This window comes from Pteropus vampyrus, unplaced genomic scaffold (genome assembly GCF_000151845.1).
Source record: "Pteropus vampyrus isolate Shadow unplaced genomic scaffold, Pvam_2.0 Scaffold98, whole genome shotgun sequence".
Taxonomy (NCBI): Eukaryota; Metazoa; Chordata; class Mammalia; order Chiroptera; family Pteropodidae; genus Pteropus; species Pteropus vampyrus.
The window spans coordinates 5,947,126-5,972,826 of NW_011888879.1; the positions used below are offsets into that span (position 1 = coordinate 5,947,126).

At 38.0% G+C, this 25,701-nt stretch overlaps 1 protein-coding gene and 1 long non-coding RNA gene across 11 annotated transcripts in view; one reads left to right on the plus strand and one right to left on the minus strand.

The window, feature by feature from the left end:
- SMG7 (SMG7, nonsense mediated mRNA decay factor) overlaps positions 1-5,276 on the minus strand; it is a 74,971-nt gene extending 69,695 nt beyond the window's left edge. For 5 of the 10 annotated variants that reach the window (XM_023533249.1, XM_023533246.1, XM_023533248.1 and 2 more), the window contains exons 1-2: positions 5,001-5,273; positions 3,131-3,205 (exon numbers count right to left, since the gene is read on the minus strand). In XM_023533249.1, the coding sequence (XP_023389017.1) occupies positions 3,131-3,205; positions 5,001-5,029 (104 nt within the window). In that variant the 5' untranslated portion in view covers positions 5,030-5,273. Of the gene's footprint in view, positions 1-3,130; positions 3,206-5,000 lie in introns of all 10 variants that reach the window. The other 5 variants (XM_011364557.2, XM_011364554.2, XM_011364555.2 and 2 more) reach the window with 2 other exon arrangements.
- A 20-nt stretch (positions 5,277-5,296) lies between these two features.
- Positions 5,297-25,701, plus strand: part of LOC105295043 — a 40,875-nt gene continuing 20,470 nt past the window's right edge. Inside the window, exons 1-4 of the long non-coding RNA XR_896116.2 lie at positions 5,297-5,888; positions 6,094-6,457; positions 7,069-7,163; positions 7,734-7,865. This is a non-coding gene — a long non-coding RNA (uncharacterized LOC105295043). The remainder of the gene's footprint in view (positions 5,889-6,093; positions 6,458-7,068; positions 7,164-7,733; positions 7,866-25,701) is intronic.

Genomic DNA, 25,701 nt, shown 5'->3' on the forward strand with positions numbered 1-25,701 from the left:
AAAAACACAGCAACTGCCTATTCTACCATGAAGGTAGAACATAACGCTGTTAGAAAAGCAATGAAACATAGGCTAAGACAGGAAGTATACATTTTGAGTCCAACTGAAACCACAAGGGAAGTAGAAGTTAACTGCCAAAATAATTTAGCCAGTCAATATTCAAGCAGGTAAAATGCTATTAACACCGTTAAAACAAAAAAAAATAGCCTTATAATCCTCAAAACAGCATCATTTTTTTTCAAACAATTTTACCATGTTTGGCAAATCAGCCACGTTTGGCTGCTTTTCTAGGACCGAAGCTATTTTAAATCCTGTACAATGAGGTGAGAGGGGGACAAATGGGCCAGGGGGAAGACTTCTTGAACATGTGAATTAATATCGGTACGTACCATAGGATTTCCTGGGACAGCAAAGACCCAGGCCAGCTTCAATAGGCAGAACCTGGAGACCACCCTATTTAGCATACCTACTCCTCCTAAACACTCCCACCAACTTCCCTGTTCCTCTCCCCAGGCTAGGATAAGGGTCTGCTTACTTTAACAGCCTCAACTCCCTTTGTCTCCCTCTGTCCCAAGATTTACAGGGACACATTTTATCTTACAGCATATTGGGTATTTCAATTCGTATCTAAATGACAACCATTTTTCTTCTGCCTCAGAAAATAACCTTGTGGCTATTATATTATTCTACCTCTAGTAACAAAGTTTCTGACAAAGAAGTGTGCCACTGGAACGCAACCTCTTCACTAAGAGGTATAATGCAAAAAACGCTCTAACTAAAGGGACAATTTGTAGACCTTTCCTGTAAGGGGACTGACTAATACCAAGAACCCACTTCAGGTGGAAAAACCTACATCACAGAAAGAAATTAAACACAAAAGGAGACTAGTGAAGAAAGGAAGATAGTTGGAGGGAGTAGAGTATAAACAGTTGGTTCCCACAAGGACAGCAGATGTCATTCAGTGGCCCTTGTGTCACCTTTTATAACAGGATTTGACCTGTTTGACTGCTATTCCCTATGGCTATGATTACTTTCTCACCTTCCAAAACAACTTCGTTGATGTCTTCCCTGTGGTACTTCAGTACTTCCCCAACCCCTGTTTTTCTAAATATGATATGTTAATTTCCATATTTCTATTTTTTTCAAATGCTATTCTACGAAAGCATGAAATTATACCTCACTTCCTATCTTATCTATGGCCTATCTTCACCCTCTCCCACCCTTTTCAAATGAACTATATTCAATACACCCTTTTCTTTTACTCAACAGAAATGTCAAAGTCTTTTAAAATTTCCATTTTGTCATAAATCAAGAGAAAATACTGATTTTTTTTCAAGTTGGGTAATAAATTTCCAATGTCAGTCTAGAACTCTCATATTTAAGACCATTTCTTATTTTATAAAAATCTACATATTCTCAACTTATTCATCTGGATAGGAGTCTTGTCAGTCTATTTTTTTTTTTATATGACATTTCCCTTCTAATAAAAAAGTTTCATTCTCCTTTCTTGCCCAGGTCACCACCTTCTTTCCCATACAGAGAATAGTTTTTTTCCTTTTATCTCTGCTTTATTTCTGTAACTCAAGACTAATTCAGTCCACTTGATGTTGAATTTCTTCTCTTTCTTTGTTTTACTGATGCTTCTTACCTAATATTATCATTTTTTACTCTTTTGAAACTGCCACCTTGCTTCTTGGATTGCCACCATTCCACCATTTCAATACTGAACAACCCAGTTCACTTACTCCTTAACAAATTAATTCAGCTGAGACAAACTAATTTTCATCTACATGGGGGAAGATCTGTAGTCATGCAGTTTAAAAACTGCCCAGTCATGGTCTTACACCACTGACAAAGGTAGGCAAGAAAACTCTTCCTGAAGTCAAGGTCACAAAGAATAACTGCTATACCCCCAACTGCACTCATTCAGCAATATCCAGCATTGACCCCGAGCCGTTTATAAAAACTAACAGTTCCACTTTCATCTAACAAAGTGAACATAATGCTTTCCCGAAGACATTCTCTGGTCTCCCCACAGCAGACTTAAAATACAACTATTATCTTAAAAAAAAGAAGAGAGAAATTGGGGCTGGTGTAAGTCTGTTTTTATTACAAAGACTTGTCCCAGACCACTGTTAGCCATGAAGACTTATTTACTTAGGATAGATGTGCAAGATTGGCTCCCAGGAATCTCTAAACCGACTCCAAGTCCTATGCCTGCTCAATTTTACTTGTTCAACTTTAGCTGGAAAATATAGGTTATTCAAACATTGTGTTTTCTCCCTTCTTTTAAGAACTAAATTCATCTCCAACTGCCACTATGATGATGTCTTCCCGACCATGCTGACTTACGAAATATAAGATATTAACAAAGAAGCCTCTCAAAGCCAACTAATCTTCCCATTAAAATTATATTACTATTCTCACATCTGCTTTTCATACCTTTCTAGTCCCACTGACACTGTGACCTTATTTCTGGGCTTAACTGATCATTACACTATACGGGTTCATCTTCTTAATATACAAATGTGAATATGTGAATTCTGTTCTAAACAAATCTCAGATTGTCTACTGTCTACCCGTTTTAACTATAAACTATGGATCATGATAATCGAGACCCTCTCAAATATGGACTCCTTATAGCAGGTTTTCCCTGATTATCCCGTCTGTATAAAATTGCCCATCTTTATGTTGCTTTATTTTTTTCCCCTAGTACTCATCACCACCTGGTAAATATTAATCTGTTCATTTTGTTTTCCATGATAACCTCAGTGCCTAGAATATAGTAAGCTCTCAACACATTATTTGCATAAAGAATGGGTAAACCCAGACATGTTGCACAGTACAGCTGATTTGCAGTTTAAAGACCTACATTTGAGTTACACGATTTCCACACACCAGCTACCTGATCCTCAACAATTTTAACTTCTTTGGGCTATACTTTCCTCATCTGTAAAAGGAAGGAATCGCACTTAAAATAACCTCTAAAACTCTATACATTTTTCCAGCTGCATCGCTCTATGTTGTTGTGTAATTGGACTGAATACCTCCTCTGTTCCCCAACCCTCTTATCCTACATATCTCTGCTCAGTTTCCTTCCATTTAGATCCCCCTTTTTTGCAATCCATACCTGTCAGAATATTGTTTATTCTTCAGGTCCATTTTAAGTGTCGTTTTCTCCTTGAAGACTAACAAACTGTAAACTCTGTAAGAGGAATGTGGAGTTCTTAGTTTTCTATTCTCAGCAGCTAATAAAACGCCTTCCATATAGGTGATCAACAAAAGGACTGGTGAAGAGTGTATGAATGAGCAAATGAGCAAAGAAAGCTTTTCCTGAGTCCCCCTAAATGCTCAGGTAATCTCTTGCCTTTGGACTCTTATAACACTTGGCATCTTTTATGATACTTACCATCTTTACTCTGTGCTATTATGTATTTACTTGCCTAATGTATACTAAACTCAAAACTCCTTAAAATTAAGGACTGTCCTGACAGTTTCCATATCCCCCCTCTACAGCATCTACCATAGATCTTTGTCATGGTTGTATTTAAGTTTATCTGACATATGAAATGATAGATAAGGAGAAAAAAAGGATCCTGATATACAGATATCATTCTAACTACCCTATAGTCATTGGGCACGCATGTTGTGCGAATCCTGTTCCTGTTAAACTCAAGCATTCAACCATAATTCAAAGATCTCATTATTCTCTCTTCTCCACTCTGCTTAATAAAACTCACTCCTTTCAAAAGTAGAAAAGCCACCTCGACGTATCACTACATATCTTTCCTTGCAATATATGTGTAGGGACCCACTCACACATCAATAGTTTCACTTCGCTAAACAGCTAAAGTGACTTTTCTGTTCTTTTTTGACTTCTACCCCATCCAATTTCCTCCTCCACAAGGTATGAAATCACTTTTTAAAACATCTTCCCATAAGCCTGCCCCTCTTAGTTCTGCTCCTGAAAGGTCTGAAGGTCTGAAGGTCTGCCTTCCCCTTTTCTAAGCAGTAACAACTCCCCAATTAGTCTCAGGCTCTATTTCTCTCTGCCATCAGGACTGTGTCCCTCATTTACCTCTACCTCCGAGCTCTTCATTCGGCTTCCATGGAACGGTCCTGGCTGCACAATAGCTTGGTGTCTTTTCATTCAATATGCTCTCGCCATTATGTACTTCCAACGTGTCTGCATTTTCCCCTCCTAAAATGTGTTATATCAATCGCCAGCCCACCCCCATCTCATACCAGCACACTGTACCCTTGCGTCACTCTACCTCAAACATACAAGTTCCTTATAGCACTCTTAATGAATGGTATCTCCCGACTACACTGATTCTAACCCAGTTTCTACTGGTGAACCCAACCCCGGCCATTGTACCTCCCTTTTTCTTCACTTCCTCAACCATTCTCACTCTTTATGTCCCCACCCCCGCCCTGCCAACTAACTACAGGTGACATTATTCCTCAGCACTTCCACCCTAAGAATGAAGAACAAACTCTAGTTTCCTGTAGTCTCTCCCTCCCCAGCTTCCTCCCCCACCACAAACCCCAGGTGCGCAGACTTCCACCCCATCTTCTGATCATGCATCGTTCCAGCCAATCCCACACCACACCACGTTTCCCCCGCCACCAGGATCAGACTCCACACCCACCTCCACTTCGGGTCGCTGCCGCCTCCCGGGGCGCCTCCCCCCGACCCCTACAGCGAGCCCGCGACCACGGGCGCGCGCGCACATTCTCACGCTTCCCTAACCTCCTTCCCGCACCAAGACGAGCCGGCTTCGCTGGAACTCAGCCCGGCCCGCGGGGGCTAGGCACCCCTGTGTATGCCGGCTCCGCCGCCTGCCGCCGATCCTCTCGCAGCCCCCGCCTCCCCGCTGGGGAAGGAGAGGACACAGCAACTCCCCCGCCACCCCGGATATACCACCTCTGTGTCTGTTGCTCCATGCCCCAACCTTCGGCCAGCTCTCCCTATGTACGCGGCGGGCCTCGGCACTCACCGGAGATACTGCGCGCTCTGCAGGCTCATCCTCCGCCGCCGCGTCTTCCCGCGAAGCCTCTGTGGGTTTCTCAGGCTCCTCGGAGCGGCCCCGCGGCACCGCGGGTGCTGGCGGCCGCCGCCATCTTCCTCTCCTCCGGCTCCTCCTCGCTCGGCGGGGGGTGGGGGTGAGGGTGAGTGAGGCGAGAGGGAGGGAGCGGGGAAAGCTGCTCTCACTGCTGCTCCGGCCCGTGGGGCGCAGGGACACTCCGACCCGGGAGGAGGGAGGGGGAGGGTAAAGGGAAGGGGGCGGGGGAAAGAGGAGGGAGAAGCAGAGGAAGGAAGTGTGGTCCCTCTCGCGAGATTTCAGCGGCGCCGGTCCCTCCGGGTGATTTCCGACTCTCTGTAGCGCTCCCTCTTGGGATCAGCTAGTTGTGCGGCTATTGTGCGGCTGCTGAGCAGCCAGCTGGGGGCGCTTGGTGGCTTCTGGCCAATCCACCCCTCTCCTCCCGCGCGAGGGGGCAACCCCAGCCTGACTGGGAACATCGAGCCCAAATCTACCGGGGGTTACACTCAAAGTCTTCCCCCCGTCTTTCCACTCCGCTCAACTTCTCCACTTTTTGCCTACCGGAAACGCCGCCCCTTCCTCCTACAGTTCCGCCTGCCAGTCCCTCGACTCTTGTTTTCCTTCGCGCCCAGAGTGACGCTAAGGACTCCCTCCTTTTTTACAGTCCCTCCCCCTGCACGCAGAGAGATTGTTGGATGGGATGAAGTGGAGCCCAGGGAGAGAGAAAACCAATGGGATTGGATAAGCAGCTGCCATGGCAACTGGAGGCTTTGGTTGTATTGTCATAGTAACCAATGTATGCTGACCGGGTGACCCTCCCTTGGCGAATGGATTCCCGGGAAGGTACCCAGGGTTCCCCCTTGGTTTCCCTTATATCTTAAAGGCCTCCCCCAGAATGGGAATCCGGATAGTTCTCGTGGGCGGTGAAGTTCATTTCCTCCTCCCTTTCCCCTTCCCGCGGCCTCGGGGGAGACCCTAAGGCATTCCCCGTGGGTTTTCCACCCGCCTGAGAGCGGGAACCACCTCCATAGTTTCCTCCTATTGCCAGGCTTGGAGAGGCCGGGCCTGCGAAGAAGATGCAGGGCCTAAAGGCTGGCGGACGGCGGGCGGCGCTGAGCTGCGAGGCGGACGAGGGGTTTCCCCACTACTGTCTCGGGCTCTGGAAGGCGGGATCCCGCCAGGACGCGGTCCCTGAGGGAGGAGAACGGCACACGACAGCCGCGATCCCTCTTCTGCCGAGGACAAGACTTTTCCCAGCGGGTCGACCCCTTATAGAAATCTCTCAACCTTCCCCCCCGCAACACACCCTCGGCTACCGAGCCTCCTCAGAGTTCCCAGCGCGACCTTCCAGAGCCAACCTCCCCGCAAGGATGCCAGAGTGAGAGTGGGAACACATACTAGAAGGCTAACGAGTGAGTTTACAGCATTTATAGAGCCGAGGAGGTGGCGAGACGCTAACGACTGCCATCCCTCTCAAAGGCACCCCCAATGGGGCTCCCGCTTGATTATTAAAAACAGGCCGAGTTCCTCCCTACTCTCAAATTTCTTCCTTCTCCAATGGGTCTGCAGTGTTTTAGAACTTGTCATTCTGTGTCTTTTGGGGTGGAGAGGAAACGGTTGAGTAAATCAAGAAAAACCTAGATACTGGCGCGAAGTTCCAATGGAAGACGTCTAGGAAAAGGATTTCGATTAGAACAAATCTTTCTGAATGTCTGTTATGTGTATTTTTATGTCAGGTAGGGGCTAAAAGGCATAAGGATTGGGTTAATAATATGGAACGTGTGAGAAGTATCTGGAGAAGTCATCTTAATGGTTTGAAGGAATTGTCTGACGTTTTGTTAAATTATATTTTTCAATTCTTATCGAGTCTCTTAAACAGCTGTACCAAAGTACTTTAGGTTGTGTAACGGTATAAAACCCTCCAGAAATATAGCCCTCATTGAATAGTTAAAATTAAGATTTTAATGGGCTATTTTTGTTTGGCTCGGTTTGGGTATCTGATTCTTGCTGTCTTCCATACTAGGTGAAGAGACTTTCAAGATCCCTGAGACCGCACTTATTAAAGGACTGGATCAATGTATATTTGGAACGTGGTGTGTAAGTTTGAAGGAAGTGAAGGTACCGGCTACTTTGAAATAAGTCCCAAAGACAGATTGTCATTAACGAAATAGGAACTGAACTATGCCCCTCTTGCTGCTGCAAGTACCTGCTGTGATGCGGTATGACGGTGATTGCAGCTGTACAATGCCTCTGTCGTCCCTCATTGAACCAAGGGGCCCTCCCACTCACGGGGAAGAGAGCCACCTAGTGAGAGATGGTTCTCATCTCTGATTCTTCAATCCTAAGAGCCCAAAAAATGGAGATTACTGTTACATATTACCTAAAACACCTACATTTCTTTCCTAAAATGTATTGGTTAGATTTTTTAAAATATTTTAGCCAGAATAAAAATTTTATATTATGTAAAATAATTACCCCCTTCATAATCATCATAATAACACCTTTTATGTCTGTGGCTCATTCTCCAGTAAATAGCATATGAGCACTTTATGACATTCCTGATAAGCAATCTAAGAAAGTACTACTATTTTCTCATTCTGGAAATAAGTAAATTAGGGTCAAAAAGATGAATCTTTTTGTTGTGTTGTTTATTCAATAAACATTTACCGAGCACTTATTATATTTCAGGCACTGTCCACGGTATAATGGATACCACGATGAAAAAGACTTGGTCCCTGTCTTGAAGGAACCTACCTTCTGGTAGAGATACCAGAGAGTAGAGAAGTAATTAGGATGAAATATGATGGGGCAGTAATTAAGGTAAGAAGAAAGTACTTCAGGTACACAGTTGAGAGTCAGAAATATAAACAATCTATTTTATAGCAGCTTTCCTAAGAATTTTATGATTCTTAATAGCTTTACAATGTCACTACAAACTATATAGTATAGTAACATGTACATTTTACAGATTGTCACTACAAACTATATAGTATAGTAACATTTACATTTTACAGGTTATAAGACATTGATGCCCATTTCAAAAATAACTTTAAAAAATTAGTAGGATTCAAAAATATTATGTCCCAGAACTTACATATTGCTTAATACACATTTCCCAATCTCATTTCTGTTTGCTGCCCCATCAAAAGATTTAAAGAATACAAGCATCTTTCTGCAATAGATTTTTTACATTTATTTTTCCCCCTGCAGATATAGATTACATCTAAATTAAAAGAAATTAAAGACAAGCTATCTCATTTCATTTAATCCTACCCTACTTTAAGTTTTTCAGTTTGTGCCTAAGTGATTTTATGTAATAATCATAAGCTAGCAGACCTGAGTATTCATTCAACTCTCCCCATCTTAGTCTCTGAACTTCGGTTTCTTCCTTGACCAAAATGGAAACATTAGCTGTTTTAGGCTTCCTGTGACTGAGTATGTGAGTGCCTGACATACCACACTGGCACTTGATAAATGTTAATTTTCTTTTTGGCCTCTCGCTCTTTTATATCAAGCTAAAATAAATAATTTAGAACTACTGCAACGTAACATTATTTTTTGAAATAATAGTTTATCTGGTCTTTGTCTATAATACTCATAGGTATGGCTGTGCACCCGAACCTATTTTCTTTCAGTGCTAGATGATAGATTTCTCTATCCATGTCTCAGATTATAGAAAAGTATACAATATCAGGACACTGTGAGTCACATTCTAGAGGGTTGAAACTTAAAAAACTTTGTGTCACTAAAAACAGCCTAATATAACCACATTTGTGCCCAAGTAAAAAGAGTAGCCAGTTTTCAACCAGACACAAAGTACTTGCTGAGAAGCTTCTCTTAACATTCCTACCAAATTTACCGAGAGCTTTGGTAACCTGACAATTAATACATAGCAAGCCTCCTCCCTTTTTATAATAATAGATGTCTCATCTGTTCCCTGAAACCTTAACAAGTGCTAATTTATTTTGATATTTAGCCTACATATTCTAAATGTTTTCCAGTCGTGTATACAATTAGGTACTTAATAAATGTGCTTCTATTTTGGTGAGAAGAATGACTTATCAGTTGCAGGACTCAGGTACACGATGTGCATGAAGCTGCCCCATGCTCCCTTTAAATACCACACGTCAGACTATGGAGCTGAGTGAGTCAATCAAATGAGTGATTCATTCTCTTCAAATAGTGAGTCAGATACAAACGGACCTTTAAACTCAGGTCTCCTGTAGCTCATGATTTCTTAGACAAAAGGTCAGCAGCCTTTTTCAAACAGTTTGCCAAGTGTATATTCATTTATTTACTCCTAAGAGGGAGTCACTAAGCCTGAAGGATAGTCAGGGAGCAGCAGTCCAAGATCCAAGAGAAGAAACTTCTAGTTTGGGCAGCTGTGAGATTGAAGAATGCTAGTCAAAGTTCTCTCTCTCTCTCCTATGATTCTCCTAATATTTACTAAGGAACCCTTATTAATCTTCAAGAATTTCTCCCAATTCCCCATAAGAAAATACCTCTGGGAAAGGTACCTCTGCTAATTTAATGGGCACAGACCACCTGGAGAAGACAAGAGTAAACACTCATAGGGCAGATTGACGAATATTAAAAAGGAAAATTGAAACCTTAGTCTCGTACACTCTATGGTGTCCAAGGGCCTTGGTGTTCGTGGATCTCTTTAGTACCCCAAGCACAGTGCTACCAAGCCATCTTGGGGTCTCTACAATTAATATATTTCATGTCAAAATCTGTTACATTACTCAGAAGCTGCCATTTTCTTTTCTTAAAACACCCAACTAAAAGAAAAAAACATCTTTTAATATTTCGTAGTCTTCACTTTCCTAATTTCTGTGAGGTAGACTACTATTTTTGAGCACAGAGAAGGTGATACTGACATTCATTGTCATAAATCCACTCTTCTTCAAAACCGTGGGAAACCACATGTGCACACACAGGCATAGACACACATGCACACCTTCTTCCTTTCCCTGCCTTTATTTTTTTACTACCTCCACTTGCAGTTCAAGTTGAAATGTGATGTAGATGAAAAGCAAAAATACTTAGGCCATACATTCATCAGTTCCAAGCATTCTAAGGGTATGTACCCAAGTACTGTTCTGCTTTGCTTAACTCTCCTACGGTCTTTTCTATTCTCAGAAAAATTCTACATATCAGAAATCTAGTTTGTTCCATATTTATAAAAATTCTTAATATCATTGGATTGCTAGGTGTAATGACACATTCCAGAACAAATTAAATAGTAAATTAATGCATACTTATATTCATTCCACTTTTTAGCTATATGAAGCTTTAAAAATTTTTTTTATTTCCTGGCATAAATTTTCCATTGGCTTTCCATTGCCCTTAGACTACAGTTCTCAATCCTTAGGATGACTCGTGTGATCTGGTCCTTGCCTGTCTCTGTAATATTTCTTGTCATCACCGCTCTAGCCACCATGGCCTTCTCTTAGGTCCTTGAGTAGGCAGTGTTCTCTTCCACTCACAGCCATTACACAAGCCGTTCCCTTATCTAGATAACATCTCCCTAGACCACTCACTCCTTTCTAATGCTTCAAGGCTAAACTTGAATGTCTTTGGAAAAATCTTCTCTGCACCTCCTCACCCCAATCAAGGCGGCTATACCTACTACACATTCCCATAGCACCCTGCCCTTCTTCTTCATGGCATTTGTCATGCTTGTAATTTGTAATTTGTCACAGTTTGTTCAGTGTCTTTTGCCTCCAGTTGGCTGTTAAGTTCTGTAAGGGCAAACAATGTGCCTGTTTTGCTCACTAGTGTATTATCACTCCCCTAGCAGGGTGCCTGATACAAGGGGTGCTCACTAAATGTTTGTTGGTTAATTAATTTTAGGGGAGAGAAAAAATGGAAATTTGGACCACGACTTTTATATAAATGCTTTAAATTCCTGACCACCTTACTGTAGAATATAGAAGTAATGCCTAAGCAATAAGAAAAGAATTTTACTGGATCTTCAACCCATCTGGGAAATTGAAATCTGCTATTATATTTAACAAGATGAAAGTTCTAATTAAATGAAATTTACTTAGGCAATGAGTAAAGAGCATATTTGTAAGATTATGGATAGCTCATCAATTATCTCACAGCAAAGTCTCATACTTCAGTGTAGAAAAAAAGTCTTCAGTGTCCAAATCATTTTTATTTAACTTTTATGTTTTCTAATTTGAGAATAGAGGAAGCAGTTAACTCTTTTATTATGTGTAAAAAGAAAAATAGATTGCTGGGGAGAGGCTATCAGCTAATTGGAATATAAGATAGAAAGTTAGATTTAAAAATTAAGAAAGAAAATCGAATCCAAGTATAGAACAGAAAGCTCAGTGTTCTTTGGATTTCTCACCAGAAAAGTGTTTATAAATTCTGACATTATTATTGTTATTGTTGAATACATTGAATGTAAGTTTCTTAAGGAAAGGATCACATGCCATTTCAAAGTCAATGAAATTTTAAATTATGTTTCTGGAGGCAGGTTCTCCAAGTTCAATTATAAAATGTGTGTAACATACCTAGCAGTGTTGGGTACTTAGTAGGCACTCAATAGATGCTGCTGCTCTTATTTTGTATCTAGGGCAAATCAGAGCTTCACACACTCAAATTCACACTCTGATTAAGATAGGTTAAACTTGTTTTAAAAAAAAAAGAAACACAAAATTGTAGAATTGTATTTGTAGAGAGAGCAGTACACAGCACACTGCCTCAAAACCATATGACTAGTTGTATTATGACCGAGTATGAATTGCCAGGAGAGGAAACAACTTTCATCGACTTACAGAAGATGTCTCAGTTCATTAGCAGTTTTAAGTTTGAGATGAGATCCAAGATCTGTCAAAGCCGAAGAGAATAAGGAGGCTTTTAGGGAGCAAAACCAGCTGCTTGTGCTTTCCCCTGTCTTCTTTCAAACCGACATCTCTGGAACCGCTCTCTGGCTCACTCTCTCTCACTCTCTCACTCTATCTCAATCATTGGCTTTAAGATTTTCCTTATGGTCCCCCAAGTGATCCAATCCTTTGTCCAAGAAGACATGCATGGTTCTTCTTTGACAATATCCCTGTGGTAGGACCAAGCCTATAGGGCGTGCCAAATACTAGAATTTTAAAATTTCCAAAATGTAGACAGCAGTGGCCTAGATGTTACAGAAGATTATTAGCTGTAGAAAGAAATTGAAATTAATTTTTTATAAATATGTGTGGGACAGCCAAATTTAAGCATTAGAGCATAGTAGGAATCCTAGGTAGAGATTGTGGTCTATAGGGGATGTTTAACTGATGATCAATTTTTATCTTTCCTTGTTCGAGACAAATCTAAATCTAAGCCAATACTTTACTTTTGGGAACCGTAATCTGCTTGTATCCTGATACTAAGGAGAAAGCTTGATGAGTTATGGATCCTCTAGAACTTTAGTATTTAGTTGTTTACTCATCCTTTTATTCATTCAATCTTCAAAAATTTATTGAGAATTTTTTATGTATTTGGTCCTATGCTACTAGTCACTGGGGTGCAAATGGTATGTACACTCTTGCTTTCAGAATTTAAAGTTTAGGGGAGAATCAAGTAAATGGGGTAGTCATAGAATGATAAAGCTGGGGTAGAGGTCTCTGGAACCATAGCACCCTGAGATCAAGTGCAGACATGCAATCAAATAATCTTATGTGTCTCAGTCAACTACAGGTCCTTCAGAATGAGATTTTGCAGAGTTTCCTTTTTCAAGTTCTATTTCCCGGCAGGAAAAAGAATATATACAATTCAACAAACCAGAAAAGCAATGGCAAACCATCACTGAAACATTGAAACATGCCTGAAAGATACAAAACTATGTGTATAAAGTGTAACTATAAAATAGAATTGCATAGGAACAGGTCAGAAACAGTAAAATATTAACAGTAGTTATTTCTGTGAGGTGAACTATTTATGGGTGGTTTTTATTATATTTTTCAGTATCTCCAACCAACCCAAAAGCAAAATAGATTTTCTTGGTTTTTTGCTGTTGTCTTATTTGGTGTTTTTATATTTGTCACTGTTTTTAAAGAAAGCCTAAACTATCTGCCATGTTGCAGGAGCCTGGAAGTAACAATGGTAATTGAAAAGGAGATAGATTAAAGATAAATGTAATAGCATTTTACACCTGGTGATTGAAAAGAAAGACCTTATAGGCAATTCCTAAGGTATTGCCTAAGGCTCACTGTAGTGTGATATTAGGTACTGCTACTTTTGTACAGACAAAAACTGATGAGGATGATCGTTTTTGGAATCAGTATTACTCACACTCTGGTAATTTTGGATCTCCTGGGAACCATCACGGCTTTAAAGATGGAATGCCCTAGATGGGATTCACAAAAGAATCATTTTAAGTAATAAGTGTAAAATGAAACCTTTACTTAACCTTTTTGCCTTCTCTTACCTTTATAATTCTCTTCTCCTCTTACCTCAACTTTAGGTCACACCCGACCTCTCCTAGTTTTATAACCTGCATTTATTTCCTCATTTCTCTGGAATGTAACCTGTCAGGAACATCAACATCTTTTTTTTTTTTTTTTCCTATTTAATGAGTGAGAAAGAAAAAGAGGCAGGAAAACAGAATTGAGAAGGAGTAGGGAAAGAGTAGGGAAAGAATAAGAAAAAAGAAAACCATGAAGTCTGAAGGAAGAGAAAGAAGTAATAGGTGAGCAAAGAAGCACACTGTCTGGTGGTAGTAATAGTGGTTAAACACCTATCTATTAGCATCTACTTTCCATGAGAGATATCGGGAAGGGCCTAACTCCCCATTTTTGTCTTAAAAATAAGAAAGGGACTTGGTGACCTCTGAAATGTACTTCCAGACTCAGTGATCTCTTTCTTCTGAAGGGCCATCCTGGTTCTTGCTGCCTATAATCTGTGACAATTGGAGATGATTCCATTTAACGATATGGTTCAGGGAGGCTGGTATACACCATGAGAAACTTTGCATTGACCTTTTAAAGACAAATATTCTCAAAAACAAAATGTGTCACTTGAATTTGACCTGTGGGTACAAAATGTAAAGTCATCCTACTGTTACCTGTTTTGGTAAAAGTGAAAACACCATTTAAAACAAACCAGTACGAAACAGTACAGTCCAGACCGTTGTTAACTTCTGTATACGCTGAAGAAAGTCCTCTTTTACCCCTCATGTGACCTTAAGATAACCAGGAACCTTCTAAGTAAATTGAACAATCTCTTGTAAGTTCTCATTCATTCAAACCTGATGTTCCATTGGGCAATACTAATCATGTTTTCTTTACTGAAACTATTTTTACCTTGAATCCATTGACATTTTAATTTTTTTCTATTACTTTAACCTCGTTTTTAATTCATTATAATATTGTGATTCTAGTGATACTTAATTAAAGCTTGGCTATAAAAATTCCTTAAATGGAAATATAATGACAGTACTTCGTCACTTATTGGATGTGAAGGAGAGAGAGATAGAAATCAAGAAGACCCCAGGTTCCTGCTTTGGAAACTGGATGAAAATAGAGAATATAGGAGAAGAAATAATTTGGAGAGATGTATAAATGTGGAGATAGTAAATTTGTTTTGGACACGTCGAACTGCAGTTGTCTGGGGTTGAGAGAACATGTAGATCTGGAGAACTTGAGAGCAATCTGAGCTAGAGTTGTACATTCAGGAGTCATCAGCATATAGATGGTAATTAAAGATACTTGAGCTGTTTCCGAAAGCTTGCCTATAAAATGACAGTTATAAGAAGTTTTGTCTTATAAGGCAGTGAGAGGCTTCAACAGGAAAGGATCAGGATACAAAATTAATATTTTCTCTTTCTGAAAATACAAATTAGATGCATCCTTCTTGTGTTCTGTCTGTGTTCTGTCACTCCAAAACATAGTGGTGTGAAACAGTAACCATTTTATTGTACTCATAGATTCTGTACAATAGGAATTTGGATAGGTACTTGGAGAGCTTGACTGCTTCATGATGTCCAGAGTGTCAGATGAGAAGACTTTTAACAGCTGATGCTTACTTGAGTGGTTGGGTATTTTTTTTTTTCACTCACCTGTCTAGGCTACAGGGACAAAGGCTGGACACTCCTTAACAATGACTTCTCCATGTGGTTTGGATATCCTCACATCATAGTGGCCTCAACGTAATCTGACTACTTACATGGCAGCCCAGGGCTTCAGTAGTGACTATTCCAAAGACAAAGCAGAAGCTACATGCACTTTTATTAGCTAGCCTCAGAAATCACATAATGTCATTTCCATCTTAGTCACAAATCTGCCCAGATTGGGGAATGCAGAGGCTAGACTCATCTCTTAATGGGAGGAGTAGCAAAGAATTTGTGGCCGTAATTTAAAACTGCCACAATACATCTTCTCCTTTGCATTGTGCTGTATTCTGTATAAATTCCTTATTATAATTTCAATTCAGTAATTCTTTTTTAATTAAATAGATGGGGGAGCTCCCTTCACACAGTGTATATGTGTATCAATTCATCAGAATGTACACTTTAAATATCTTACATTTTTGTCTATACTTCTAATAAACCTGAAAAAAAATTCGTTCGTGACTTTATCCAGTTTAGAATTTATCTCATTATTAGTTATTTTTTATCACAGTGTCTTTTTTCTATTCAGTTATTTTCATATTTATCTTTCCTTTATTTATATCTTCTGTGTTTGTTTCTTAAGCTTTGATTATTTAGATATTTTATTTCTTTATCTCTTTAAATCTATCTATTTTAAAGTCATTTACAGACTGCTTTCCAATCTGAACTTCTGTTCCAGTAGAAATGGATCATCCTGAGGAAATAGAAGATTTCTGTAATATATTACATATACGCTTATATAAAAACCCTCCACCTAATGAATAGAGAATTCACATTCTTCTCAAACACACATCAAACATTTATGAAAATTTGACCACTTGTTAGGCTAGATATTTCAATGAAACACTACAGTACAGATCACATTCTCAGATCAAAATTGAGTTAAATTAGAAATTCCCATGTTTAAAAACTTAAAAACACATTCCTAAATAACTCATGATTTAAATTTAAAATTGAAAACGATTTAGAAAAGAAAAAGAAAATATTTCATGGCAAAACTTGTGTAATGCAAGTAAAGCAGTCATTCTAAGGAAATTTATGGTACTAAATGTATGTATTAAAAATTACTTAGAGTGAGACAAACATTTATGCCAAGGAACTAGGAAATTAATAGTGTCAACCCCCAAAATGTAGGTCGATCGACAAATTTTTAAGGCTGTTTTTTTGAAGAGACCAATAAAATAAACTCTGTCAATCCCTGTTGAAAAGAAAATAGCATAATAAGCAATATTAGAAATTCAAAGGGGTTATAATTAAAGATACAGTACAGTCGAGATTGAGAATATCATTAGTTATACTATAAAATTTAGAATATGTCAGTAAATTGAAAGCAGGTGAAATTGATAATTTACCAGGAAAATATAAATTAAAATTTTCACTCAAAAATAAATAGAAAATTTGAATCAATCAATCATTAACAAATAGATCAATAGTCAAAAATCTCCCAATATCCTCTTCCCATCCTTCCCCCATCCCTTGCCAAAGAAACCATGCCAATACGGTCTTAAAGGTAAGTTTTACCAAATTTAATGGAGCAGAAAATCCCATTTTATACAAATTGTTCCAGATAATGGGAATAAAGGCAGCTTATTTTATGAAGCTACTGTAATCTCAATACCAAAATAAGAAAAGAACTCGGTCAGGCAAAGAAAATTACAAATGAATCTCATTTTTTATACAATAATATAAAAATCCAAAATTATGAAATCAAATCCAACAGATTATACAGTAAAAATATATCAAGCACAAATAAAGTTTACCTCAAATGTAAAGAAGGTACTACAATTTAAAATCTATCTGTGACCTTACCAGATTAATGAAAAAACCCATATGCTCATCTCAATGAATACAAATAAAAAGTCAAGAACCATAATTAAAAACAAAATGTTTCAGCTGACAAAGAATATTAATGTGATGGGATTATACAGAAAGAGTCTATAACAAACATTTAATTACAAGACTATAGAAGCATTCACATTAGGGTCAAGAACATGACAAGCCTGTTGCAACCTCTACAATTAAACATTATCCTCTAAGTTCTAGTCCTTGTATTTAGAGAAAAAAGGCATTCGATGATTAGCAAAGAAGAGTACAAAATATTTGCAGACAACATCATTTTTAGTTGGATCTCCAAGAGGCTTTTCAAGAAAAAAAAAAAATAGACTAAGTGTTGAGCAATGTTGCTAAATCATGATCAATGTGAAAAGTCAAAAGCAATCCTAATATGCCTGAGTAATAGGTAATCTATACACTTATGTAATGGGGGAGGGAATCCCATTTACAATCGCGACAGAAATAACAATACACCTAGGAATAAATCTGGCAAAAATGTGCAAGATCTTTATGGTTAAAATACCAAAGGGGGAGGGAGGAGATTATAATAAAAAGTACATAATTCTAAATATACAAAATAGAAAATCAGTTCAATAAGGATTATGATTCTCCACAATTAAATGCAATTTCAATCAAAATCTCAAGATTTTTTCTGGAATTTGACAAACCAATTCTAAAGTTAATTATAAAAAGAAAAGGTTTAAGAAGAGCCAAGACAATTCTAAAGAACCAGGAAAGTGTGATTTATCATCCCATATAGGAAGATTCCTTCTAGTAATTAGTGCAGTGTTGTATTATAAAAAGGAACGCTAAGGCACACATGAATATGGGCCCTTGACATATGATAGAGGAAATATTACAAACCCGGCGAATTTAGGGGCTACTGACTTTCTGTACTGAAAAAACAAAACTAGATCCCTATCATACTTTATGCCAGCAGTTCTCAAAATTTTTCATCTCAGACATTTTTACACTTAAAAGTTATCGAAGATCCCACAGAGTTTTTGTTTCTGTGAGTTATAGCTATTGATATTTGCCATATTTTATGGTGTGAATGTTTGTGTCCCTGCAAAATTTATATGTTGAAATACTAATCCCCAAAGGTGAGGACATTAGTAGGTGAGGACTTTGGGAGGTGATCAAATCATGAGGGTGGAGCCCTCATGAATGGGATTAGTGTTCCTGTGAGAGACCCCATAGCCTCTAGAACTGTGAGCAATAAATTTCTGCTGTTTATAAGTTACCCAATCAGTGATGACATCATCACATGTCACGTAGCCTCTGGAAAATTCCACTGCTCACAAGAGGAAAGCGATAAAAGCAAATAATGTCTTAGTATTATTACAAAAATAGTTTTGACCTTGCAAACCTGAAAGAGTCTTGGGACTCCCAGTTATTCCCACACTGCAGCTTGAGAGCTACTGTTATAAATTAAACTCTGACGAATTAAAAATCTAAACCTGGAACAAAATAACTATAACTTAAAGAAATTATAGGTGAACACATTTCGATCACAGGGGAAGGAAGAATTATTTAAATGTGACATCAAAAGCACAAATTATGAGGGAAAAGCATAATGAATTTGAACACTGCAAATTTAGTAATTCCATTTAATGAAATATCCCATAAACAATATATAAAAGAAAGCTACAGTCCGGGATAAGATAATTGTAACATATATATCAAATGAAAGATTCATATTTGGACAATATAAATTACTTTTATAAATAAGAAAAAGACAACCTAATAGAAAAATAGATTTAAAAAATACACTCGACCTCCCTAGTAATTAAATGTAAATTAAAGCATCCATCAGATTGGGAGCAAATTCTGAATCTGGCAATACCAAGTGTTGGCTATTGTATGGAAGTAGGAAATCTTACCTATGCTGGCAGAAATGCAAATTGGTACAAATGCTTAGGAAAGAAATTTGGAAATAACTTTGTCCAGTTGAAAATACATTCTATGATCCAGAAACTCCACCTATAGATACATAATTCAGAAGAAATATTGAAAAATGCATAAGAAAACATTCATTCATTCATTCACTGAATAAATGTCAATTTCCTGCCTGAACCAAGAATCATAATAGGACTATGGGAATAAAAGGTGAACAAGACAGCTCTCATGAAACTGAGACAGTCTTATGGGTAAATACACATATGCACACACATTCAGGGAGTGATGTACCTTGAAGCAAACTTAAACAGTAAAGAGATGAGGGCTGAAAGTGCTTTTTTAGGTAAGATGGACAGGGAAGGTCTTCCTGAGGTGAATTTGAGGACAGACTTAGAGAAATGAGGGAGCAAGCATGATAGACATTTCAGTTCTGAGAAAAGTACATTTCAGGCAAGATAGTATGGCAAATGCAAATGCTCTCAGGCAGACATGACCTTGAAATGTTGGAAGAAAGACAGAAAGCCCATGAGGTAAAGTGGAGTTGGGGAGTGGGTAAGATATGAAGCTACTGCAGCAGTAGGAAAGAGATGTTGGTGGCTTGGACTTGTTTGAAAGTGTTGAAAAAGTGGTTAGATTCAGGATACAGAATAGACACTTTGGTGTGAAGTGTGAGAGAAAAGGTACAAGGATGACAGAGGTTTTTGGCCAGCCACCTAAGCCTGGTGCCTGGAGATGCCATTTACTGAAATAGAGACAAGGGGTAGGAAAGGATAGCTATTACAATATTGTTTGTACTAATAAAATATTGAAAACATCCCCATGAATGAATGATTAAATAGGGAACAGACAAACTATGGTATATTCATTCAATGAAATACTGTACAGAAATTAAAACAACTAATTGACTCTATATCAATACATGGATAAGTCTTAAAACATTCTGTAACATCAAGTTGCAGCATATTCAGAATGACACTATTTATAAGCACTTTGAAAACAAATACCAGACTTTTTTGGTGACAAATATATCACTTTTTCTCTATTACATACATATATATGTATATTACATAATATATCACATATAATATATAACGTGTATTTATAGTATGTTATGTGGTATGTCAGCAGAGCCGCTGCCTTTAAAATTGCTTGATTAATGTACCAATCAGGGATTTTCTTTTGATACTCTAATAACTAGTTCTCTTAAAAGTTCATGTCCTTTAATATAGCAAATGGTGTTCTAAGAAGTTTCTCTAAAGATCTTGTAATCATTGTGTGCGTTGTGTGGGAAAAGAAAAAAGCTGTGTGAGGTTAAAACACATGGACAAAATATCTAGGTACTAGTCATATGTGAATGAAGCTGCTCATCTGTCAGTCTCCCTGTGGTCACAGGGTCTGAGCTCACAGAAGAAGACTCTTTGATGTCTTACTTGTGCTAAGCAAGATCAGGAAACCATTGAGGAGGAACTAGGTCAGCTGCCTTCCACTGCTTATCACAGTCATCAAAGCAAATTTCTTAGGCTTAGAAGTTACATGCTTTTTAAATGGATTCTCTTCTTTTTTTGTTCTCTGTTCTTCTATAAAAATCAGAAGGGCATTTGCTAATTCCACTTTCAAGTAACATCATAGTGTGTGGGGGGGGCTGATATTTCTCAACTTATTATTTTTTGGTTTGCATATCTATCATTTATTGGACAAATGCTTCGCATGTATAAGATTTTAAAATCCAGATTGAGTACAAGATTTTAGAATCAAAATTAAGAACTTTGGTAAGAAACTAAACATGAAAAAGAATAGAAAATGTTAGAATATACTCCCCAATCCTCCTGCTTCTTGATCTTGGTCAGGGTGAAATCACTATTCAGTGGTGAAGACCACATCCTGTTACCATGGAAATGACTGTACTGTCACAAATTTAGTACTGTGACTTCATGGTGAAGAACAGATGGTCTGGAATAGAATAAAGACCTAGGGTTAGCAAAATTGTTTGGGGAACGAGCCATCTTAGATCCTTTTTGAGAGTCAGTAGGAACATAAATAATAAGCAAAAACTTCACTGTAGCTTCACAAAAGCCACTGAGCAAGAAGGAGCTTAGCCAAGGTAAAACTGCAAAGGTCTTTTCTAATGAGAGAAAAACAAACATTTTGCTGTAGGATGAAGCACAGGTAAGAATATGATACAGCTTGCAATAAGTCTTTATCACCTTTTCACCACGAGCCTCGCACTTGACTGCTTTTGAAGTTAGTGATATCTAGAACCCTTCAGGCCAGCGGTTAGGCCCACATGTGCCACATTTTTTACACTGTCCCATTTTTAGGTATGCCCAGCTTCAGTGTTAGCTTGATTTCAGCATCCTGGGTCGTTTATTTCCAAACAGCATCCAGAATACAGGCTTGGATAGTTGGGCTGCTAGGAGTAGGGCCTGCTGTAGGGGTGTGTATATAGCTAACTCATCTCACCCCTGAGCGGTTGCAGTCCAGACCCAGTTTTCCAGCCATGTTGGCACTCTGGAAATCAGTCTCTACTGATAGGACAATAAAACCAAGGCATCTCCAGCAACTCAAAAATTGACCAAAAGTGCTAACTTTTAGAACTGTCAGCCTGGTATCTTTCTATCCTGATATCAGTCCCTTAAATGCCAATGAAATCTCCCAAGCTTACAAATGCCACTGAAATCATTCATCCTTAGAAACACAGTAGAGGCAACAGGAGATTTCCTAGTACATTGCCCTCTGGGTTTGATTATCAAGTAAATTAAGCAACAGAAGCTAATATAGCATGGCAGCCTAAAAAAATTTTTTTTGTTTTGAAATAGCTAGATTTACAAAAGAGTTGCAAAGACAGTACAGAGAGCTCATGGATATCCTTCACCGAGCTTCCCCTAATATTAACATGTTATATAACCATAGTATAATGATTGACACTGTGAAATTAACATTGATCCAATACTATTAACTAAACTACAGACTTCATTATGATATCACCAGTTTGTCCATTAATGTCTTTTTTTGGTTCCAAGATCCAGTCCATGTCACATTTAGTCATCACGTCTAAGTGCCCTTCAGCCTGTGATAGTTTCTCAGTCTTTCCTTGTTTCTTAGGGCCTTGACAGTTTTGAGGAGTACTAGTCAGGTCTATTGTAGAATAACCCCAAATTGATTTTTTTCTGATGTTTTCTCATGATTAGACTGAGTTCATGGATTTTTGGAAATGATCACGTTGGTGATATACCCTTCTCATCGCATCATGTCAGCAGTACATGACATCAACATGACTTATTACTGATGACATTAACTGATAACATTTGAGGACTTGGTTAAGCTGGTGTCTTCCAGGTTTCTGTAGTGTAAAGGTCCTATTTTTCCCTTTCTACTTCTATTTGTTAGAAGAAGTCAGTGAGTCCAATCCATACTCAAGGAGAAGGGAATTAGACTTCCTCTCCTGAGAGGATGATTATTCAAGACTTTGTGGACATACGTTTAAACCACCACAATATTTAATAAATATTATTTTGGTGAGATACTTTGAGGCTATGCAAATATTTTGTTTCTCCTTAGTGAAACAAAATAATTTTAGGGGATCTAGCTTGCAGTTATCACGATGGTGCTCGAATGGGGATTTTCAGTTTCCCTGATTCCTTCTACACTTGTTTGGAATTCTTTGTAAAGTAGATCAAGTCTCCTCCTCTCTAGTTTACTTACCCATGTCAGTATAAACTCATGGATAACTATTTTCTTCTTTGAATTATAATTCAATACCATAATTATTTTGTTTTTCAAATTGTTCCAGCTTTGGCCATGGAAGTAGTTTTAGGTTGGCTTCTGTGTCCTTTTGATATGCCCTATTCAGGAGTTAACATTGCAGGCCAGCAGCCGCTATCTTTAGAAGGGTCTGCTTGCAAAGTTGCCCTTGGCTGGCATCTGGGAACCTGGCTTAAGAAGAGTTCCCCGCACTAATATGGAAAGGTCCCCATACCAGGGAGGTTGTTTTGCCAACTTACAGCACCAAACACCTGCTTCCTTCTGAGTTTCTGGGATTTTGGCAGTTGCAGGGCAAGGAATGCCTACATGACTAGCCCTCCCCCACCAAACCTTAAACTCTGAGTCTCCAATGGGCTCTCTAGGAGAAACGTTACACATGTGCGTTGCATTTTCCCTGTTAGAAAAGGTCACACACGTGATAGGTCCCCTCCAGGGCTGGAAGGGGAAGTATAGAAAGCCTGTAAGTAGATTTCTCCAGACTCTGCCCAATGTCCTTTTCCCTTAATGATCTGCTGTGTAGCCTTATTGTGTCACTGAAAAAAAAAAATTAGCCATTAATGCAACTATATGCTGAGCCCTGTGTGTCCTAGCATAGCACAGAATGTGCAATCTTGTAATGATCTTGGATATGCCCCAAACACGCCTCATCTCTTTCTTATTTATTTATTTATTTATTCATTCATTCATTCATTTATTCATTTATTCATTTATTTTAGCATTCCCTTACTTTGTGGCACTATAAGAAGCTCCAGACTTGTATTTTCCTTGTCCCAATTATAGAATCAGCCATTTCTTCGAGGAGCCTTGGTTTCTTTTACTGGAGGATGATATTTAGAGAACAAGATCTGGGTGCTCATTGCTAATGGAGTGTCGTTGCTTCTAGGCCCTTTTAGCAGATAGACAAGGGAAAGTGTGTGTGTTTACTAACCCACGTACATACAAATCTATATGTATTTCTGTTCTTTGCACCTGTGTATACAAATACGCATAGTAAATTCATAAGATTATAGTAAACTTTAATCTAGAACCACAAGGTACATTCTAGCCATCTTTGCTTATTTGTAACTTCTTTCTTTGACAGTTAGAAATCTGGCTTCCATTAGCTACAATTTATTTACTGATTCATTCCACCCTAGTATCCATGCAAAGTCGTTTCAGAATTGCTAATTTATACTCCTGTGAGAGACAAATTTACCAACTAAACTAAAGCATTTATGTACCGTTGCTTTTGCTTTAGCCTTAGGGTAGCCAGTCAGAACACATTTACAAAGTCACTTAGGTCAGCTCCCTCTTCCCCACCCATTTCAGTTAGGTTATATCATCTGTTTTTTATTAGTCTGTATTCCATCCTGGGATCCCCCCACATTCTGGTTGATTTTTAAAATTTGCATATAACAAATTTTACTCTAATAATAATTTTACAATAAGCTTTACAGTAAATTGTTAGAATAGGTGTACAATTCTATGGGTGTTGACAAATGCCTACAGTCATGTGCCCACCACCACGGTACCATACGGAACATTTCTGTTACCTAAAATTTGCCTCGTGCCTCTCGTTTGTAGTCAACCTATTCCCAACTCCTGGCAATCACTGATCTTTGTTTTCTGTCTCTATAGATCTGCCTTTTATAGAATACCATATAAATAGAAACATACAGTATGTTTTTAGGTCTGGATTCTTTCACTTAATGAATACATTTAAAGTTCACCTATTTTTTGTGTGTGTGTAAACCAATAGTTCATTTTTTAAAAAAAAATGCTGAGTAGTATTTTATTGTATGGCTATATTACAATTTATTAATCTATTCACCGATTGAGGACATTATTGTTGCTTCCAGTTTGGGGAGATTATGAATAAAGCTATAAATATTTATATACAGGTGTCTATATATATATATATTTTCAATTCACTTTCATAATTACTTAAGATTAGGATTGCTGGGCCATATCTTTAACTTTGTTAAGAAACAGCCAAACTAGCTGCATCATTTTGTATTTCCACAAGCAACAACCGAGAGTGCATGTTGCACCACATTTTAACATCATTTGAATTTATCCATTTAAAAAAATACTTTTAGCTTTTCTAATAAGTATGTAGAGGTATCTTATTGTGGTTTTCATTTGTAGTTTCCTGAGGATTGCTGACTTAGAACATCTTTTCATATGCTTGTCATTTGTATATTTTCTTGGGCAAAATGTCTTTTTTTAATTGGGTTGTTTGTTTTCTTGTTGAGTTGTAAGAGTTCTTTATATTTGGCTACAAGTCCTTAGGACATGTGATTTGCAAATATTTCCCTCAACTCCATAGCTTGTCTTATCATTCTCTTAACCATTTTTTTTGTGTGTGTGGCAAAACCAAAGTTTTTAATTTTGATAAGTCCATTGATTATTTATTTTTCCTTTTATGGATTATGCTTTTGGTGTCAAAACTAAAAACTTATCACCAAACCCCAGATGATGGAAATTTCTGTTTTATTCTAGCAGCTTGATATTTCTACATTTTACATTGAGGTATGTGATCCACTTTGAGTTAATTTTTGCATAAGGTGTGAAATGTGTCAAGGTTCTTTGTTTTCTTTTTCTTTTTCTTTTTACATATATATGTTGAATTGTTTTAGCACCATTTGTTGAAAAGATTATACCTTATCCATTACATTGACATTGTACCATGTCAAAAATCTGTTGACAGTATTTCGGTGAATCTATTTCTGAGCTTTTCTGTTCCATTGATCTGTGTGTCTATCCTTCTGTCACTTCCACCATGTCTTGATTTCTGTAGCTTCATAATAAATCTTAAAATTGATTAGCATGACTCCTCTGACTTTATATAAGTATATACAACTTTATATCTACTTTATATAGATAAAGTACATGTAGTATCTTTCTATACAAATATATGTATTTTATATAAATAAAGAAATAATTCTGAGTCTAATTTTAACATCTATATCATATTTGAGTCTATTGATCGCTTTGTCTGTTCAGGCTGTCAGCCTAGATATTTTAAATGCACTATTTCAAAGTTTTCAAATGCATCTAAGAGTTCAAAGAAGTTTTTTTTTT